A 19,507-nucleotide genomic window follows, 5' to 3' on the forward strand; every position below is an offset into this window, starting at 1 on the left:
ACCCCGCGAGATTTGTGGGAAGTCAACGAGCGCGAGATTTGATATCAAGCCGGGGTGATGCGAGTTAGCTTGGAGTTATACAGGAGTTGCACAGTGAAACACGTGTATGCATTAAAATTATATCAGAATTCATTTTCGAAAATTAGAATTGGGCTCGATATGATGGAATAGCTAACGCTGGATAGTTTGAGCTGTCTACTGTGCTAGCACGGATCCTTGTGATGCTAACTGGTACACTGTTAGCTGCAGTCTAATGGAGTTACTACTGTACTGGCATGTCCAGGTAGCTAGCTGGTAACTAGCTGTCTCTAAATCAATATGGTAGTGTTTATGTGACATCCATGGAGCCGAAGAACTCAGCAGCAGTGGTGGTTAGCGCAGTACCTCCATATGGACATGTGATCATCAACGCTAAGTGGAGAGGATCCACACTAGTGCAGCATTTTAAAGGTGACCCTTAGTGTGTAAAGCCCATGTCCTGCTTTGGCCTTCTTCAAACTCACCTGAACTAACTGACCATCTAATTAATATGAGTGAGTTGGAGCAGAAGAACACATATGGTGGATCGGATAGGAACTTCTTCAGCTGCAGGGTTGGAGACTTATCATTAAGACCAGATTTTGATGGATATCTATCTATAGATATCTTTATTTCCTATCTACAGATTTCAACTACTAATAAAGACTAATTGTTTACCTCTAATATACTTGCTTACTGTTTTTGTTGTTTTACTGTGTTTTATTTGCTGCACAGGGAGTGTGAAGGCTGTCTTTGAGGAGGAGCTTGGTGTTGTGGACCTTCACCTCAGTAACAAAAGCTGTGTCCTGTATGTGTCCGAGGTTGATCTGGTGGCAGGGAACGACTACAAAAGAAAAATCGTTCGATTCCGAAACGTAAGTGTGAAAGTTTTGATGATGTGATTTTGATTTTCTCTTCGTCTTGACAAAAACAATTGGTTCTTTTTCAGCATTGTCAGCGTTGACGAAGACATAAATTAAGGGCATGGTCAACTTAAAGTTGTTAAACACAATTGACACATCGTATGATGCAAGTAGCATCGAGAGGGATTCTGGCATAAAGAGAAGTCTCAAAATCTTTAAAGCATTTATACTTTTTGTCCATAGTAGTCCACAAGTGTTTGTATCTTTAACCAACAAGAAATTATTCTGTTAAAGACCACCTTCTGTGGGTTAATCTACCCAAAGTTACATGGTGTGGTGACAGAAATATAGATCAAGGCACTTTAATAAGTGCTGGTGGAAATGGTCATTTAATCCGCTCTTAACTTTCTTTAAATCTTTATTACACTGTGCACATTATATCATATATGAAAACCATTTCAAGGAAAATTTTCAGTTATAATTTACAGGTAATTTTACTTACTAATTTAAGGTAATTATATTGCAGGCCAATAGTAACTTCCATGGGATTGTCTTGGTGGAGAAGACTCGTCTCAGTGAGCAGTACTTCAGTGGACTGCAGAAGTTTGTGGTGTTGGAGCTGGGCCTGACCCTGTTACATGTCTCTAGTCCTTGTGAGGCAGCTCAACTTATTGCACAAATGGTGAGTCACTTTCCAGTTTAAAGATCTACCCGAAATATTTTAGGGCTCATAATAAATGCACTGTGCTCTATAACAGTCATTTAAAAAGCAATTAACAAGGTCTAAAACACTGGTGTTCAAGCTTAAAGAAAACTAGACTAAAACATAAGATATACCTTTATTCGTCCCACAGTGGGGAAATTTCTTTACTAAACTTTTGGAACTCATCATAATATACAGATGGTCCTGAGTTACGATTTTTCGATGACGATAGCATAGTGATGCCCAACTCTCACTAGCGGTCGACGGAGTAAAGTTGTCTCAGTATGGTTTATTTTTTGTTTCAAATGGTTTCAAACAGCAATTTTAGTGATAAAAGCGTGTCTTCCAAGCGCCCAAGTATGTCTCCTGCTGGTAGTGAAAAAAAGACGAGGAAAGCCATCAGTTCAGTTCAGATCAGAAAATGAAAATTATAAATCGCATGAAGCAGGAAAGGCTGTCACAGTCATAGCGCATGAAACCCAGCTATCACGCTCAACGATATCGACGTTTATAGTGGAAGGACAAGGAGCAAATAATGGAAGCGGTGAAATCATCTGCTTCAGTTTATTCTGGTTCATCTTTGACTTCCGATGGGGTCGTGGTAACGTATCCGTATCTGTACATTATTTGTCTATTTACATGAATACAATTTCAGACACTATAAACGTAGTTATTCAAACAGACTAATGTCAGTTTGTTTGGGTGTGATACCTTTAATTTGAATTAGAGTTTGGCCCAATAATCATACCCTAATACAGAAAGAACTGAACAGTTGGCAGTATGTGTAAATTCGTTTCAAAATTTTACGGTGATTTAAACTCAATATAGTAAAAAATGTAAATATAAATTATTTGCTTATTTAAAAAAAAAAAATCCTGGTCACTCAGAAGTAAGGCTGAAGCGATAACTTAAATAATTCAAATACAAAAAAATCGTTCAGTCTATTTAACTACACATGGAGCACTGTGTTTCCCCACTGACCATATTTACTGACGCACCACCCGCTAAACTCTGGAGCACTCTGGACCGGTAAACTCAGAATCAGGTTTATTGGCCAAGTGTGTTAACACACAGGGAATTTGGTTCCAGCTGTTGGTGCCTCTCAAAAGTACAGACATAACTAAACATTTAGCTTAGACTATGCAAGACAACACAGACAATACGAGACAATAGAAGGCGCTGTCGATTAAAAAAAAAAAAATGAAGGAACAATATCGATCTACAATCAATAGAATTGATGGTATTAAACTGAGCCTCTGATCCCTGGAGAGAACTCTGTCTAACAATCAGCTCTGGAGGAGATGAAACAAACAGATGAAGCGGAGGAGCATCGTTTATACACCAACAGCTTCAAACTTCAGGCAGAAAACATGGTTACCAGTGGATGCACCAGAAATGTTAGATGTTTATGAGAAATAGTCAGAATAAAAAAACCCTCGGAATTGTGAGGGGGAAAAAGTCCAACAGAACATTTTTTAAATAATTATTATTATATGGCGGAAAGCGGATTCCATTGGATTCAGGCCAAAGAAAATGACAAAGTTTCCATAGTTTGGGATCATTTAAAACTAAACCATAGAGAAAACATTGTACAATGTGTACAATGTTAACCACATATAGCACATATACCACATATACCATTTTTTTTTTTTTTTTTTTTTTTTTTAAATGAGTAATCTTAAATAATTTATTTTTATTAGATTTTTTTTGTAGATGTAATATGACAATTAAATGCACTAAATGGGTTTAGTTTTTAGATATTTTTGTTGCCAATTTCAGCAATTATCAATTTAAATTAAATAAAGGAAAAAATTACTTGCTAATTTTAAGAGAACCATCTTATTTTCTTTTATATATTTAGTATTGCTCTAAAAAAAAATGTTACTACTTATGCGATTGCTTGATTAATCGTTGGAATAATCGGTAGAATACTTGATTACTAAAATAATCGACAGCTATAATAATCGCAAATTAGCAGACAATGCATTCAAAACTAAAGATTAATACATAAATAAATAAAAAAGTTGTCAAGAAAGCTTGAAGAAAAATTCCTTCCTCTCAATGTCCAACTAAAAAATCTCCTTTATTCCAAAATATTAAGGCATTGGAAATGGTAGGTGTTTTTTCATCTTTTCCTCAGTTTTTCTGAGGAAACTAGTAATTGTACAATCTAGATTTGCAGGATCGCAAAAAAAAAAAAAAAGGTTAATTGCTATGATGATATTTGTAAAATTTGTCAAGCTTGTACATTCCTTGGTTTAGTTTTTTTTTGTTGTAATTCTTAAATTAGAATTATTAAGGTTTAGAAAAAGAAAATGTTAACACATACTTAGATATTGAAAAAACAAATATCACTATTTACCTATTATGTTCTCTTTGACTCTGACTTATTTTCTTCACAATTTAGACTCCCGTTCAATCGCATTTAGTTTATCATTCTTTTTAAATCTTCTATTTCAAATGTTTTTCCACAGGTGCATGGAGAAAGCAAGGAGAACCCATTCCGCCGAAGAAGCACAGCCAGATTGTTGGACCCAGTGGTGTTGAACCTGGTACAGCAGATCCCTGGGGTTGGCAAGGTAAAGGCCATGGCCCTACTCCAGCACTTCCCTAGCATCCATATGATCAGCAATGTCTCTGTTGAGGAACTGGAGCCTGTTGTTGGACAGGCCACTGCTCAGCACATCTGGGCTTTTTTTCATGATGTACTTTCATGATATTCTGCCATGTGCCATGGTGCAAAGGCTTTCACACACAACTTTCTTGCCATGTCGAGACTCCAATCTAATTCAAATCAAACATTTACTTCAGTCAAATGGCATTTGTTTTCATTTTGTTCCAAAATGTTGTTCTTCAGTATAATTAATAATAATAAAAAAACCTCATACCTGATGATTTTGTTTTTATTGTATATGAGAACATAAGTTCATTTATCATCTGTAATTTAATGGTACACCGGCCCATTGCACAAAAACATCCACACACATTTGAACAGTAAGTCGCACCAGGGGCATAGTTTGTAGCCAGTCCAGCATGTTTCTGGAAGATAGGAGAAAACAAGGGAACCTGGAGGAAACCCATGCACGACTCTGAAGCAATTGAGCACCAGGCATTGTTCCACCATTTAGTCATTGTTACTGCAATACACTGCAATTTAAACTCTTCTCTTGCTGTTCTACAATAAAAAAAACTCTCTCCAACTGAATGAACTGTTTATAATGAGGGTAAACCGTGCACAAAAAGGAAAGGTTTGACTCTGGTGCAGTCCTGATGAACTGTGTTCTTTAATTTCCTGGTCACCATCACGTATACCTGCCCTTTTTTTTTTTTACACACTGAACACTTCAAAGAAACAATAAAATGAAACATGTATATATTTTTGGGTACATAACGCATGGATGTGTCTAGTTAAACTAGTCAATTTTCCCTGCATGTGTAAAGGAACGGTCTAACAAGACATAGCTGATGATAACTTGAGCTGAAATGCATAAATATAATGTTCTGTAATGTTCTATTAGTCAATATGCACACATGCTGGTGTATTTGACTGATTTCAGTTTTCCTTTCGTATTGGAATATTTGTGACTGTTTGTCTTGATGTTTGACTAAGATGAATTTTTACCCATAAATGCCCAGTGGTGGACAGTAACAACATAAATGTAATTCGTTACTGTACTTAAATAGCTTTTTTTGCGTATCTGAAGCTTACTAAAGTATTTCCATTTGGGGAAACTTTAACTTCACTACATGTTAAAGTCAATGGCAAAATCGTACTTAACATTCGTAATCCGGTCGTTCGTTTTTATTTATGAGCGGATAAAAACGTAACTGGTCATTCACACAGCAATCCACCAATCAGGGTAGAGCTCACGGTCTGTTTTGAACTTGTTTTGATTACCACTTAGTGGTATCTACTTACACCAACATACAGTCCAGCATCACTTCAACAGCAAGAAGAACATTTTGAGAGGAATAAATGATGGAAAAACTCTTGATTTAACTTTAACACCTGTGAACTTATTTGCTTGATTCTTTTAAAGGAATTGCAAAAAAAGTTTTAGGTTTATGATAATTGTTAATTAATTATTAATGTTTGACTAATATTTTATTAATAGATCGGTGTGCTAAAAGTAACAGTAGAGCCTTTTTACGTAAACTGAATTGATTAAGCAACAGTCTTGTGACAAAAAAACGATAATAGGAACATTATAGCAGTAATAAATCATAGTACTTTGGATACGACATTTGACGGTGAATACTTTTGTATTTTTATTTAAGTGAAAGTGTAAAGGGAGCACTTTTACTTTTACTGGAGTCATATTTTACCGAGTGGATCTCTACTTTAACTCAACTACATTGTTTGTGTACTTCATCCACCACTGTAAATGCCATATTATAGTGACTTTCAATGTGTCCTAATTTCAAACCGGAATAAATTCAGGTGCTTTAGAGTTCAACTCGACTCTCAAGGCATTTGGGAAGTACGTTTTATTGTTTCAGCGACTCACTCATTCAGCTTTGGACTCTCTCTCTTTCTCTCTCTCGCTCTCTCTCCTTTCCTTGGTGGTTCTTGTGATGTATTGGTTTTCTGCTCGACTTCTTCCTTTAAGGACTGCACACTGTTGGCAGTGTTTGGGCCTTCCTGCCGGCTTACAAAGCAGCTCCAATTTGAACAGGCTCTCTGGCGGGGATCAACTGAATCCAGGGCCCTTCATTGTGTGACCGGTGCTGTTAGCCAGGGAAAAGCCACGGCACAAATTCACGACTTGACTTACTAAATTCCACGCCAGAGATCCTTCAATGCTGAATAGGAGTGTAAGGAAGCTGCTTCGTTGTAAAACGTTTGTTGTGTGCTCATGGGATTCCTATATAGGTTTCTTCTCAGTAACTGTACATGGAGTTAAGAGTAATCTTGTTAGACTGGGATTGGGATTTTGACTGTGTGTAGATGTTCCCCATCACGTGGAAAGACACATTTCAAGTTACTGAGTGGTAAGCAAAATGGACCACAAATTCCCACACACCTCCATGTGGACCTCCATGTGATGGGTGATTAGTGTGTTGATGAGATGAGAGCTACCTCACAGCAAAACCACAAATCAGTCGAATTGTTGAAACCTATCTTAAACCCATTAGTCACACGCCATTTCCTTATATAGAGCAGTCAACTATTTTTCTACGCGCCCACTCCTGAGGAGTCGTTAGCATTCCGTCCTGGACGGCGGCGGATGCTGCGCATGCGCCTTCTTTTCACCGTGCATCAATGCTCCGAAAGCAGTTCAAGAGAGGAGGAGAGAGGGAAGGAGAAAGAGAGAGAGAGAGAGACGAGGTTGCTTTTGGAGCTGCGCGCTGAAATGCATGGAGCGGAGCGGCAAAGGAACGCCAAGCACAAGGACGAGGCTCAGCCGAGCACCATGAAAGACGGAGCGGTGAAGTGCGACACGATCCCGGAGCGCGTGACTCTCAAGAAAGAAATAGGACTGCTGAGCGCGTGCACCATCATTATAGGTGAGCTGGTGCACGTGCAAAAACTTTTAGATTAGTTTGCAATATAAAACATTCATTGTTTCCTTCTTCGTCTTCTTCTAGTTAATTCTTATTATTAATAATATTAACAGCAACAACAAGAAACTTTATACTATTCTTGAGATACATGTAACAAACTTTGGATAGGTATAAAGTTTGGAAACCAATAGAAATTTTTGAAATGTTGTTATTCTTTTGTTCTTTTTTTTATTATTATTATTAAAAAAGCTTTACAAAAACTTTACAAACTTTACAAAAGCTTTACAAACGCCGAATTTATGCTATAAAACTTCAATAATGTTCTCTCACAATAATGTACTTTGTTTTTGCATTATATATGTTTGCATTTTAATAATGACGTTAATGTTATACCGTGTACAATTATCTATACAGTCATGCATTGAGCTCGTGTTACGTGTACGTGCTTCTTTCTTTTACGATATTATAATATTTATGAGGTGAAATGAGTAATGGTATAGTGATGTTTGAGATTCATGGATACTTACCTCCTGTATTGAGTTAAACACCGCCTGACCTATAGGCCTCTGACTGAGGGTTTGGAGTCCGGCTTGGAGTTCGTTGTTGTTGAACTAACCACAGGAAGTTAAAATGTCCGTTCTAGTCTCACTCTAAATGCTTTCCAATTGTTTAAGTAGATAAAGCACAGCTCTCTCTCTCTCTCTCTCTCTCTCTCTCTCTCTCTCTCTCTCTCTCTCTTTCTATCTCTCACTCACAACACCACACACACACACACACACATGAATAGCATGACAAATTAGTACTATCAGCCATGCCATAATTGGCTGTTTTCTTTATTTCTCAGTAAATAACAAGCCATTTTCACATATTATTATTTTTTCCATTTAATATTGCTCATTGTCACAATTGAAAAAGTATCATATCATCATGTCACTAGGCTGAAAAAAAAAAAAAAAACAATTCTCATAGTTTCCAGGAAAAAAACAACAACATTACAACCCATTCACTGTTAAGCATTAAAACCATTACCAATCAGTTTCCATTACAAAGTGCATTGAAAACAATTGTCCTAATATTTTCCAGTAGATACCAAAATGCAATCTACAATTCGTCAAAACTGTTGGTATCCACTTAATGGTATCCACTAGACATATACGACAGCAGATTCCTAGTAGAGACCATTACAGTTTCCATTAAAACAATTACAATTCATATTATAACTATTAAAGCCATCTCAAATTCTATGAGGGTTTTTGTTGTTCTGTTCAGCGTGACCAAGTCATTCATTAGGTTTTATTAGTTTAATTAGGTTAGGTTAATTAACTGTTTCCAAAGAAGTCAGTTTAAGAATTGTAAAAATGTATTAAACACTGACTGGCCAAATTAGATAGTGTTAATAAACACTAAGACCAAAATTTGCTAATATTTACTTTTGTGAAATGCACAGTTATGTGACCTGTAAACCACAGGAAATGCACCTCTTCTCTAACAGCCTCCTGATATTTGACTGAAATGCTTGTTGATGTGGCATGGCCTAAATTTCCGCATATTATAGCTGCACTCTATAGACAAACCCGGCTTTGTAATATTAGTTATCCCTTGAAATGGCACAGTCAAAAGATTATCTTGAAGATCTGAGGTTGACCACAATGCCAACATTTAATAGAGGGCTCATTTACATAATTATACTTACTCTAGCTTTCTACTATAGGAGTTTTTTAATAAGTTTTCAATAAGTTTCAATCAGCGCATTCAGAGACCAGAACTCTCAAATTTAATTCTCGTTATTTAATTCCCTCCTTGTCATCTTTATCATATAATCTTTCTTGGCAAATTCCCACTACTAAGTTACTTCATTATATGGACAAAAGATTGACATGACCATAAGAGTTGTATGTTCATCTCATTCCACATTCAGTTCCCTCTTGCTGTTATAATAACCTCCACTTTGAAGAAGTTCTACTACATTTTACTATATGCTTGTGGTGATTTGTGCCCATTCAGCCACAAGGGTGTTGGATAAAGTCAGGTACTGCTGTAGGTTGAGAAGGCCTAGGGTGCAGTCCGCATTCCAATTGATCAGAAAAGTGTTCTGTGGAATTTAGGTCAGAGCTTTACAGCAGGCCATTCAATATTCTCCACTCTAAATCATGTAAACCAAGTTTTAATAGCGCTTGCTTTGTGCCCCTTGTCATGCTGTTCATGTGAAGGGAAAGTTTCATACTACTGCATCCAAAGACATCCGGTGCAATATGGCTGGAGATGCCAGGTGTCCATAAATACTTTTTCCATGTAGTGTATGTTACAATGTTTACTATGATGATCTTTTATTGACCCATTTCATAAGGCCTATTTAAGTATCAGATTATGGTTTCAACTCTTAGCGTGTCTTCTAGACTAACAATCTTATATATCTAATAATATAATATTATATAATAATAATATATCTAATAATAATATATATCTAAATTAGAAAGTAGAATTGCAACTGAGGCGGTATAATATCACACCTTCTCTTTGCAGGTAACATCATTGGCTCTGGGATCTTCATCTCTCCTAAAGGGGTCTTGGAGCACTCAGGATCTGTTGGATTGGCACTGGTGGTATGGACATTAGGAGGGTGCATTGCTGCTCTTGGTTCCCTCTGTTACGCTGAACTTGGGGTCACTATCCCTAAGTCAGGGGGAGACTATTCATATGTTACAGAGATTTTTGGAGGCTTAATCGGGTATGCAATTAATCGATATTCCTAATATTTTCAAATCTTTTGAATATACATGCAGTTCTTTTTTAAAGAAAAAAAGCTTCCTATGCTCCTAATTGCTAAACAGATTTTTGTTGTAAAAGTATAAATATCTCCAACAGCATCTATAATTAGTTTTTTTTTTTTTTAGCTGGGTTATATATGTCTTATCCCTTTTCTCTTTTGCCCTCTTCCAGATTCCTGCTTTTATGGAGTGCAGTACTGATCATGTATCCGACTACTCTTGCTGTAATAGCCCTCACTTTCTCCAACTACGTCCTACAGCCAGCATTTTCCAATTGTGTCCCACCATATATGGCCACACGTATGCTCTCCACTGTCTGCATATGTAAGTAAAGCAACACTTTATTGTTGGCTTCATTGATTTTTCACACTCACTTCTTTATTTTTCCAAGGTAAATGGTAGACGTCGTCCAGTAGTGGATTTTGTCGATACCAATAGCTAGGTTGGATCATACTTGCCGATAACCAATTAATCACCCATTAAAGCATATTGGATAAAACCAAACACTCCAATGTTATTCAACATTATTACACAAATAAAACGGGAAAAAAAAACAAAAAACGGTACTGAATCATAAAAATGTTCTAAATAAAATAAATATGAATATATTAATTAATTAATATAATTGAAAAATTATAAAAAATAATACATATAGCGCTCTCCATGCAGCGTGCCATCTCATGTGGTGTCAGTGATTCACCTCTAGAGGCCACTCTTGTAATGACTTCGAGCCGGAAGCCAGAAATTGTATTGAAAATGTAACTGAAAATATACTATATTTTCTTTAGAAACAGGCAAATAAATTAGTGAAGACAATAATTGCTGTTTTTGATTTTATTACGGTGATACTAACATGGACACCAAGACAGTATTATGTGTATGCATTTGAACAGTAGGCACTTTGACAATAATGTAATAGTTATAAGCACTTCTCAGTATCTCTAAGGCAAGCTGTGTTAATAGAGTACAACAGAACAGCAGTATTTATTCAATATTCAAGCCCACAGAGTTGTTAAGGCATATTTCAGGTTGTTAATGGGGTTGTTCATTAGCAGAGCTTAAGAAGCTGTGAAGCACTTAGAAGTAAATCTTACTCTTTTTGGCTCAGTGTTCTTTAGAAATACCAACCTGCCTAATTGGCCAATCAGCCATCCCACCTTTGCAGAGTTCCAGCAGCTACTTTCCATGAAACAGTGGCAATGAAATGAGAGTTTAAAAAAAAACACTGAATGATAAAAACCAAAACAAGAACAGTAGACAGCCAACATGTCACATGCAGAGCACATTCATTTTGGATAAGGCCAAACTCTCACAAGTGGCAGTGAGCCATAAGAGCAAAGCACTTGACTGTCTTGACTGTGCTGCGGTGAAGACGAATAGGCGTGTGATTATTGCATAACCTCTAATTACTTACTTTTGTTAGTGAAGCCCACACAAGAGAAGAGTTCTGTAAAAGAGTAAAAGCTCCATCTTTTCACAGACCTGCTTATTGCCCTCTCTGTTTGTGCTGTTACACCACACAGTAATTTGTTAGTCTTGGTTAGAACAGACCTTATGTTTCACAGAGAGGAAAGAGAAAACATGTCGGAAAAGAGAGTCACTGGGACAGTGATGGATGAGCTGAAAGAATTCCACTCCTCCTTTTTTTTTTTTAAGAATTCTCACATTCTCATGGTGTTTTTGTTTTTGCGTTCGGAATTCTTTTGCCACTTTTCTACTGGTCTTGGCAAAAAGCAATCTCAAATGATTGATTTCAAATGTCTGTTGGTCAACTGGAATTTGGAGCAATAAGTCAATGGACCATTAAGTGTTTCCCATGGTTGCACTATTCTTCATGCACTCTTACAGACTGAGGTACCTGTAGATTCCTAGCAGATGTTTGTGAATGGCTGCTTGTCTGCAAATTAATGCTATTTATTTTCATATGTTTAATATGAGTTTAGCACACTATATTAAACGTTTTTTTTTTTGTTCTTCTCATTACAAGCTAGTGTTAATTTTGAAGTTAATTCATAGTGTAGCTTTCCAACGTTGTTTCTTCCCTTTTTCTTTTGTATGTTTTTAACGAATAACTGTCTCATCTGCATCCATGAGGTACAACTTTTGTGCAATGATTACAACCTCTGTGCTTTAAAAACTGCATAAATATTGCTATCCTGGAATTAACCAGCTTCCTGTGCAGTTGCCTTATTGAAGTAATGTTAGGAATGTGACTGGCTTCTATTTTAATTTTATCTGCCATATAACATAGTTAAAGGAAACTAATAAAAGCACCAAAGAATAAATCAAATAATTGTAATTACTGAGACTTGTTGTAAGTTAGCTTTTGTTGGCAAGTATCCAAGCATATTAGCTATAAAAGTATAATTATCTGTAATTTATACAGAATGGACCCCCTTTCTTTTTTTTTTTCTTATTTCTATTTTAACATTATCTTTCAACTACCTAGATGAGGTAAAGACACCTGTCTGGTCATAAATGTATACATCCAGGTACAAGGAAGTTGCTATTCAGCAACTAGAAGCTAGTAATATTTCTGCGAATCAGCATGGTTAGCTAGCTACAGGCGCAGAATAACAATGTTCATCAGTACTTGGTTTAGGTGATATAATGTTAGTTTTTTGTGGTTGGTTGTCACTTCCAGGTGAAAAACATACTCTATATTATGATGCATACCTATGAGTGAAAAATGTCAAAACCAAAAACATGTAAGTATTTGCAGAAACCGCTCTAATGTTAGTTCATAATTAGTGCATTTCGTAAACAGTAAAGCCATTGAAAACATACATTCGTATTAAATAGAAGGAAGTCAATTTATTGGCGTTTTAAAGGGTGTATTACTACACTATAGTATAAGCATCAAGATCCAGTTTATCACTAGATTAGAAATTTTACACAAATAATATTGTATACAATTGACTCTTGTAGAGATCTGCTTTTTATAGTATTGGGGTGTGTAACTGTGTTTCCAGTGTTTTTGACATGGGTGAACTGCTTCAGTGTACGTCTGGCCACACGTATCCAGGATATCTTCACTGTAGGGAAGCTGCTGGCCCTGGGCCTCATTATAGTTGTGGGACTGCTCCAGATCTATGAAGGTGAGAGAAATGGTGCTCCAGATACCATTTAACAGCTTATGAATGTTAATGGGAAACATGACTAGTCAAGTGGAATAATAGAATAATCACATTGAGTAATTATGATATTGTTGTGTTCCGGCTTCCGTTACTGTCTGCTAGATCTTATTTGGAATATAGTTAATAACCTAAATTAGGAATGTAATTACACAAGAGCCACCATTTGCTGCCTGACTAAATAAATGCATAAGGATGTGGAACAGTCGAAGTCTCATTATAGCAAACTTCATTCATCTTGAGCTTTATCCTGGGAAGTGTCATAGAATTTCTAGTAGTATCCCAAAGCAATGACATGTCTTTTATCTAAAAGTATTTAAACATAGATATAAAGAGTGTTATAATGTCCTATCTCCACAGGTAATTATGAGGGTCTTACACCACAAACTGCATTTCAGTTTTATAAAACGCCGTCAGTGGGACAGATTGCTTTGGCATTCCTTCAAGCGTCCTTTGCCTTTAGTGGCTGGAACTTTCTCAATTATGTCACAGAAGAGGTGGTAGATCCCAGGAGGTGAGTTTGGACTTTTTACTCCTTATTTGTTGTCTTAAAAAATTTGGTTGATATTGGTTTATTGGCTGTTACCAAGAAAAAAAACTAAGGGCTTTTTAGTGCTACTATACTAGTAACACATGGGTATATCAAGGAATTAATCAGGTGCAGTTACAATTTATTGCGAATATGTTTTAAATGGTGCTTTGTGGACAATAGGCAGTGTTCTTTCTGTGCTTTGGGGGTTTCCTCCAGGTATTCTGAATACCAAAAAGGCGTTTTAGGCTGACTGGCGTCTCCAAATTATTTGTGTGTGAATGTGTTTGCACGTCTGTGAATAAGCGGTATAAAAAAATGGATAGATGGACAAAATTTTGTTAACATTGTTGGTCAATGAAGAGGCTCATAATATGTCCCAAGCATGCCTATCAGCTGTTTGACTTAAAAATATGAATACACTGTGCATTTATTACCACATTCTCAGTCGGTAATGTTTTATGTGCCAGTGAAATGATAGAATCGAAAAATATTGATTATTTACTGTATTTAAAAAAAAAAGAATCTTCACATATATAAATGCCGTTGAACAATATTCTTGTCAGCAGTGCAGTGTTTGAACAGCAGTGCTACTGTCTTTTCAGGAACCTTCCACGTGCAATTTACATCTCCATTCCACTAGTGACCTTTGTGTACACACTCACCAATATCGCCTACTTCGCCGCCATGTCTCCGGAAGAGCTGTTGTCCTCCAATGCTGTGGCTGTGGTCAGTACACAACACATTCTTTCCCCTCGCAAGCTGTCAGCCCGATTTTCACCTAGTGGTTCAGTCAAATTTATTCTAAGTGATTTGACATAATTATCCAGAACTTTAGGTACCTATCTACTATCTCATTTCTGTAGCTGACTTTTTCAATAATTGTCTTGACTGTGCTACATTCTGACACCAACAGACATTTGGAGAGAAGCTGCTTGGAATGTTCTCCACTCTCATGCCAATCTCTGTGGCACTTTCCACATTCGGAGGCATCAACGGCTATCTCTTCACCTCATCCAGGTCAGCTTAGTCATCCCAATATTTCGGCTGCCCCTTCTGGAATTTCTGTGACTTACATTTACTATAAGCATAGTACAGTGATTCTCAAAGTGGAGTTAATGAAGCATAGCTGTAATTTTTCAATTCCCATAAAATCAGAAGCCAACATAGCTGTCCATTCATATTGAGTATTTATATTAAGGTCTTGGCTTATCAAGGACTTTGGTAGAGAGACAGGGGTACACAGGAAACCATACATTTACAACTGATTTATCATAGTCAGACCACCTACCAACAAGTATTTAGAAACTGACACAAGTTACCTGAGCTTAAGCCCCTGGAGATGTCAAATGGCAATGCTTGACCCTTCATCAGCTTGTTATTATTATGTTTGTGCATGTGTGTGTTCTTTGTTTTTTAGTTCGTATGACTGATCTTACTTATTTTATTTTACTTATTTAAAGTGAGCTTATGAGTAGGACTTCTTATTGAAAATCACTTTCCAGATTTTTCCATCTTGCTCTCACTAAAAATGTTCTAGCTACTCATGGTTAAAGAGTTTAATTTTATTTTTTAATTTTTATACTTTTATATGCTTTACTGTGTGTTTTTGGGCACTTTTAGACTTTGTTTCTCCGGTGCAAGAGAAGGACATTTACCCAGTTTACTAGCCATGATACACTTTAAGAGCTGCACCCCTATTCCAGCCTTGCTTGTTTGTGTGAGTTGTTCAATGACAAAGAAAAATATATTGTTTTTGTCATAGTAGAGTTTTACACCAGTTTGGTATCTGCATGTTCTAATGTTTACCTTTGTCTGTCTGTCTGTCTTTTTTTTTCCAATCCTGTCTCCATTCCTCCTGTTTTCTCACATCTTCTTACACAGTGCACTGCCACAATTGTAATCATGTGCATTGGTGAAACACATAATCTTATAAATTATGTGTCCTTCATCAACTACCTCTCCTATGGAGTCACTATTGCTGGCTTACTATATTACAGATGGAAGAAGCCAAACCTTTACAGGCCAATCAAGGTATCATTACAACAAATACCTATTCAGAAATTAATGCTGAGGTGACTCTTTATGTGTCCTAACCAACATGTCTTGGTAGCAGCATGACACAGATGTACAAAGGAGAAATCTCTGCTGTTAGTGTAGTATACTAAATACTGTAAATGTACACACTCTTCTAAGAACTGCTGCTGTAGTTTTAAATACTGTCCTGTACTCTATTTCATAATGAACAGACTTTAAACACTCTTATTGTTTGTTTGTTTAAATTTTGTTATCTGTATAATTGTAATTAGTTTATCACTTCATTCAGAAGGTAATGGCTTCCTTTTTGAGGCCACTTTTTACCCAAATGTATTGGTTTTCTTTCCCACAATCAGCTATCTTGTGGGATTTAAAGATGTATTTCTATAAAGCTGTTCATGTTTTTTGACTGTCTGTAACACGTATTTTAAAACTTTTTACACACTTTTAGAAAAGTAACAATTTGAATTTCTCAATTCACGTCTGATTTCTTCTTGCATCCTGTGCACAGGTGAGTTTGTTTGTTCCTGTGTGTTACCTTCTGTTTTGGGTCCTGTTGTTGGGCTTCAGTCTGCACTCGGAGCCTGTGGTCTGCGGAGTGGGACTGGTCATTATGCTCACTGGAGTACCTGTATACTTTCTAGGAGTGCACTGGAAAGACAAGCCAAAGTGTATCTATAACTTCATTGGTAAGTTTTATGTAATAAAATGTAAATGTATCTGATTTAGTACCATGTTACATTTAAACTCATCATTGCCCACCAACTGTATATCAAACGTTGGACTAAATTATAACCATTTACAAACTATAACGTTTTTACATATATGACATTTATGTAAATGTATTGAAACTTGCATTACTGTAGGGAAAAACTGATCATTGCTGTTAGAAAGGCATGTGGGAAATTATGTGAAAAATTAGGCCATACGCCAATTGGACTGTGCATTAACATACAAACTAAATAAAAGCTAAAAGCTTTAACCACTGCTCTTCACCCAGGGTTAGAAACCATTAATCCCACATTGCATTTCCAATCAGTTTTTAAGTTTAAAATGATGCTGTGTTAGGTTGTTTCATCTAAATACTTAGCAACAGACACCTATTCAGAAATTGAACAGTGTATGGACCGTATCACATGCTATGTAACGTTAGAGAAACCTAAAGTGTTGTGTAAACAGTATTTGGGGTCAAATTAGGACAACAGCCAAGAAGGATTAACATGCCAACATTTTTCTCACTGATGTAAACACCTGTATTTATCCAACCCTGGTTGTTGACACTGCAAATATGCAGATAAAAATGTTACCCCAGGTTTTCGGAACAGTTCAAAGTGCTAAACATCAGATTATTAATATCCGGGATTAACTGTAACATGCACAGTATGGAACATGAAACAGAATAACCCAAGATTCCATTTAGGGTTTAGACCCAGGTGTTAGAATGAACCTGGACTAACTAGAGTATTTTTCAAATCTAAAAAGAACCCAGAATATTATACAATACAAATCTATCAAAACACTTATCAAAGAAAAAGTCAGAAATATGAAATACAAACAAATTCTAAATCTCATGTCAGTGTCCCCAGATGTTCATTTTTCATACGCTTTCACTGTATTTTTTGTAATGTAAACTATATTTCTGTTTCAAGTTTATGCAAATGACCACATGTTGTGTTTGCTACAGAGTGGGCCACGTATCTGGGTCAGAGATTGTTTTTTGTGGTTTTCCCTCAAGTTGACCCCATTGAAGAAATAACACCAAGAGAATGGACAGACAAACCTTCTTCCATTCGCAAGGCCTCTGGACCTGTTTGACTTTTTTTTGTTTGTTTGTTTATCACCTTAATTGTATCATGATATTTTAAAACATCTTATTTTAGTGGCCCTCTTATTGTTGTAAAGCCCCAAAATATGGTTATTTGGTAAATATTTAAACACAAATATCTATAAGACTTGTATAATGTCTTTCTTTTTCTTTTTTTCTGATATACTTACGTTAATGTCACCTTAACATCTAAAATGCAATTGCCATAGATGTTACTTCTTTTTTTTTTTTTTTTTTTTTTTTTTTTTTTTAACGATTTCTACGTTTTATGTTTACTGAAATACTTTAATAGGTTATAACTGGATTCATTCTGGCCTAAAATATTTAGGTGCCTTTGTGTATTTCTATAGTAGTTGCTATAGTAGTGTATGTGTATATATATATATATATATTTACATAATGTCCTTGTACCTTGTAGCATTGGTTACCTCTTTTAGGGGCAGCTAGAAATTTGGCATTCAGGAATGCATTGGCTTTGCTAAATACCCTATACCTTATTTCTAAAACTATTTGTTACTTACTACTTAATAATGTTATTTTCTATGAAGATAATGTGCTTTTTTATTTTACTCTAATCATTCTTATGTTTATTCCTCATAATGTGATTGAATTCCAAACATACAACCTTTTTTTTTTGTTTGTTTAATTATAGTGACTTCAGGTGAACCTCCACGCACAAATATTAAACCTTATGAATATTTCATGGCGCATTTCTGCAATTATCACTGTTATGCTACTGAAAGAAAAGCATGTTTTACTGGTTATACAATGCAGATGTATAGTTTGGGGACACTTAGCTTTCTAGACAGTTTTGGTTTGCAAATTAATATGTAACATTGTGAGGACTGACCATGCTCAGATAAATTCAAAAATATTAATATTAAATACCGACATATTAAACTACATGTTAATCAGAACGTCTCATAACTGCGGCACACACTTTCTCCTTTTCCAAGAAACACCATGCAAGGATTTTAGAGCTAAAACATCTTTAAAACCCTTCAGTCTAACACTGTGCAGAGCAGCTCAACAGATCGACTTTTTCTTTCCAGACAACCTTCCTTCCTCTCGTAATATGTCCTGTGTAACTTTGAGGTGTGTTTGTAGTCACTATAAACAATTGGGACATTTCAGGAAACAAGCAAGTTGTCCCAAACCTTTACTGTAAATATCTGTGCAAAGCCACTGAACTGCATAGCATTACATTTTTGTTTTTGTTTTACAGATATATTGATTGAGTATGTAATAAATGAATGGATGCTTAAATATCAAACTGCCAGAAATCATGCACTGTATCAGTTACTTTAAGCTGTACATTTTTTTGAAAGCCTGCTCATTTTGCCTATGCAGACCTATGTAGAAGGATGAGAGTTCAAATGTCTTAAAATAAGATTTGAAACTGTAAATTATTTGTATAGATTATTTCCAGTAAATGAGACACTTCAGTGTTTACCGGCTGCCATGTCTTTTTTGTAAATGATCAAATGTTTAACCGTTTTGGTAGTGAATAAATCATAATTAATACTATTTGAGGTTTGGGTGCTGATTATTAAGATGACTGATACAAATCAGATGAGGGGAAATATTGTGACAAGCTTCACGAGGTCGGAGTCAAAAGGCACCGCTGGGATTCGAACCCAGGATCTCCTGTTTACTAGACAGGCGCTTTAACCAACTAAGCCACGGCGCCGCTGCCAGCGCAGCCAAGTGTTTATTTTCTTGTTTATCCTATTAGTTTAACGTTCTTTTACCCAGATACCTTCAAGACTAGCAAAGCTTGTCATGGTTGGTTCATCTTCTGTAGCCATGTGGGCATTTTATTTAGTCTCAGCTCAAATATATTGCCTGGTAAAGATGAGAAAATAATTTATGCAGATGCAATATATTATGCAAATAAAATGTTAAATTATGCAAATGCAAATTAATAAATAGTATTCTAAAATAAAGTGGACCGAAATATGTCGACTTTATAAATAGTACACTGCTCTACACAGACTTTGTGGTTTATTTTACAATGTAAAATAAAGACCTAAAATTAGCTCTTAATGACATTAATCTATAAATTCGCAGAAAAAAAGTATTTATTGCCTCACTGCATGTATCCTTATACACTAGACTGTATACA

General features: G+C 35.9%; 3 protein-coding genes across 3 annotated transcripts in view; all 3 read left to right on the plus strand.

Annotated features, from left to right (window-relative positions):
- The window catches only part of urahb (urate (5-hydroxyiso-) hydrolase b), a 464,718-nt gene that overhangs the window by 439,387 nt on the left and 5,824 nt on the right, over nucleotides 1-19,507 (plus strand). The gene's annotated exons all lie outside the window — the stretch shown is intronic.
- Nucleotides 33-4,477, plus strand: faap24 (FA core complex associated protein 24). Its single transcript, XM_083546513.1, has 4 exons — nucleotides 33-450; nucleotides 754-893; nucleotides 1,408-1,563; nucleotides 4,059-4,477. Exons 1-4 carry the CDS (start codon nucleotides 342-344, stop codon nucleotides 4,299-4,301), a joined length of 648 nt encoding a protein of 215 aa, XP_083402639.1. The 5' UTR covers nucleotides 33-341; the 3' UTR covers nucleotides 4,302-4,477.
- On the plus strand, nucleotides 5,967-18,909 carry slc7a10b (solute carrier family 7 member 10b). The gene is made up of 11 exons (XM_083546364.1): nucleotides 5,967-7,092; nucleotides 9,613-9,817; nucleotides 10,030-10,181; nucleotides 12,830-12,955; nucleotides 13,352-13,505; nucleotides 14,126-14,249; nucleotides 14,437-14,540; nucleotides 15,144-15,240; nucleotides 15,405-15,554; nucleotides 16,069-16,246; nucleotides 17,242-18,909. The coding sequence occupies exons 1-11, from the start codon at nucleotides 6,813-6,815 to the stop codon at nucleotides 17,370-17,372; spliced, it is 1,701 nt and encodes a 566-aa protein (XP_083402490.1). The 5' UTR covers nucleotides 5,967-6,812; the 3' UTR covers nucleotides 17,373-18,909.

The sequence above is a fragment of the Silurus aristotelis genome (assembly GCF_946808225.1).
Source record: "Silurus aristotelis genome assembly, chromosome: 7".
In the NCBI taxonomy this organism is placed as follows: Eukaryota; Metazoa; Chordata; class Actinopteri; order Siluriformes; family Siluridae; genus Silurus; species Silurus aristotelis.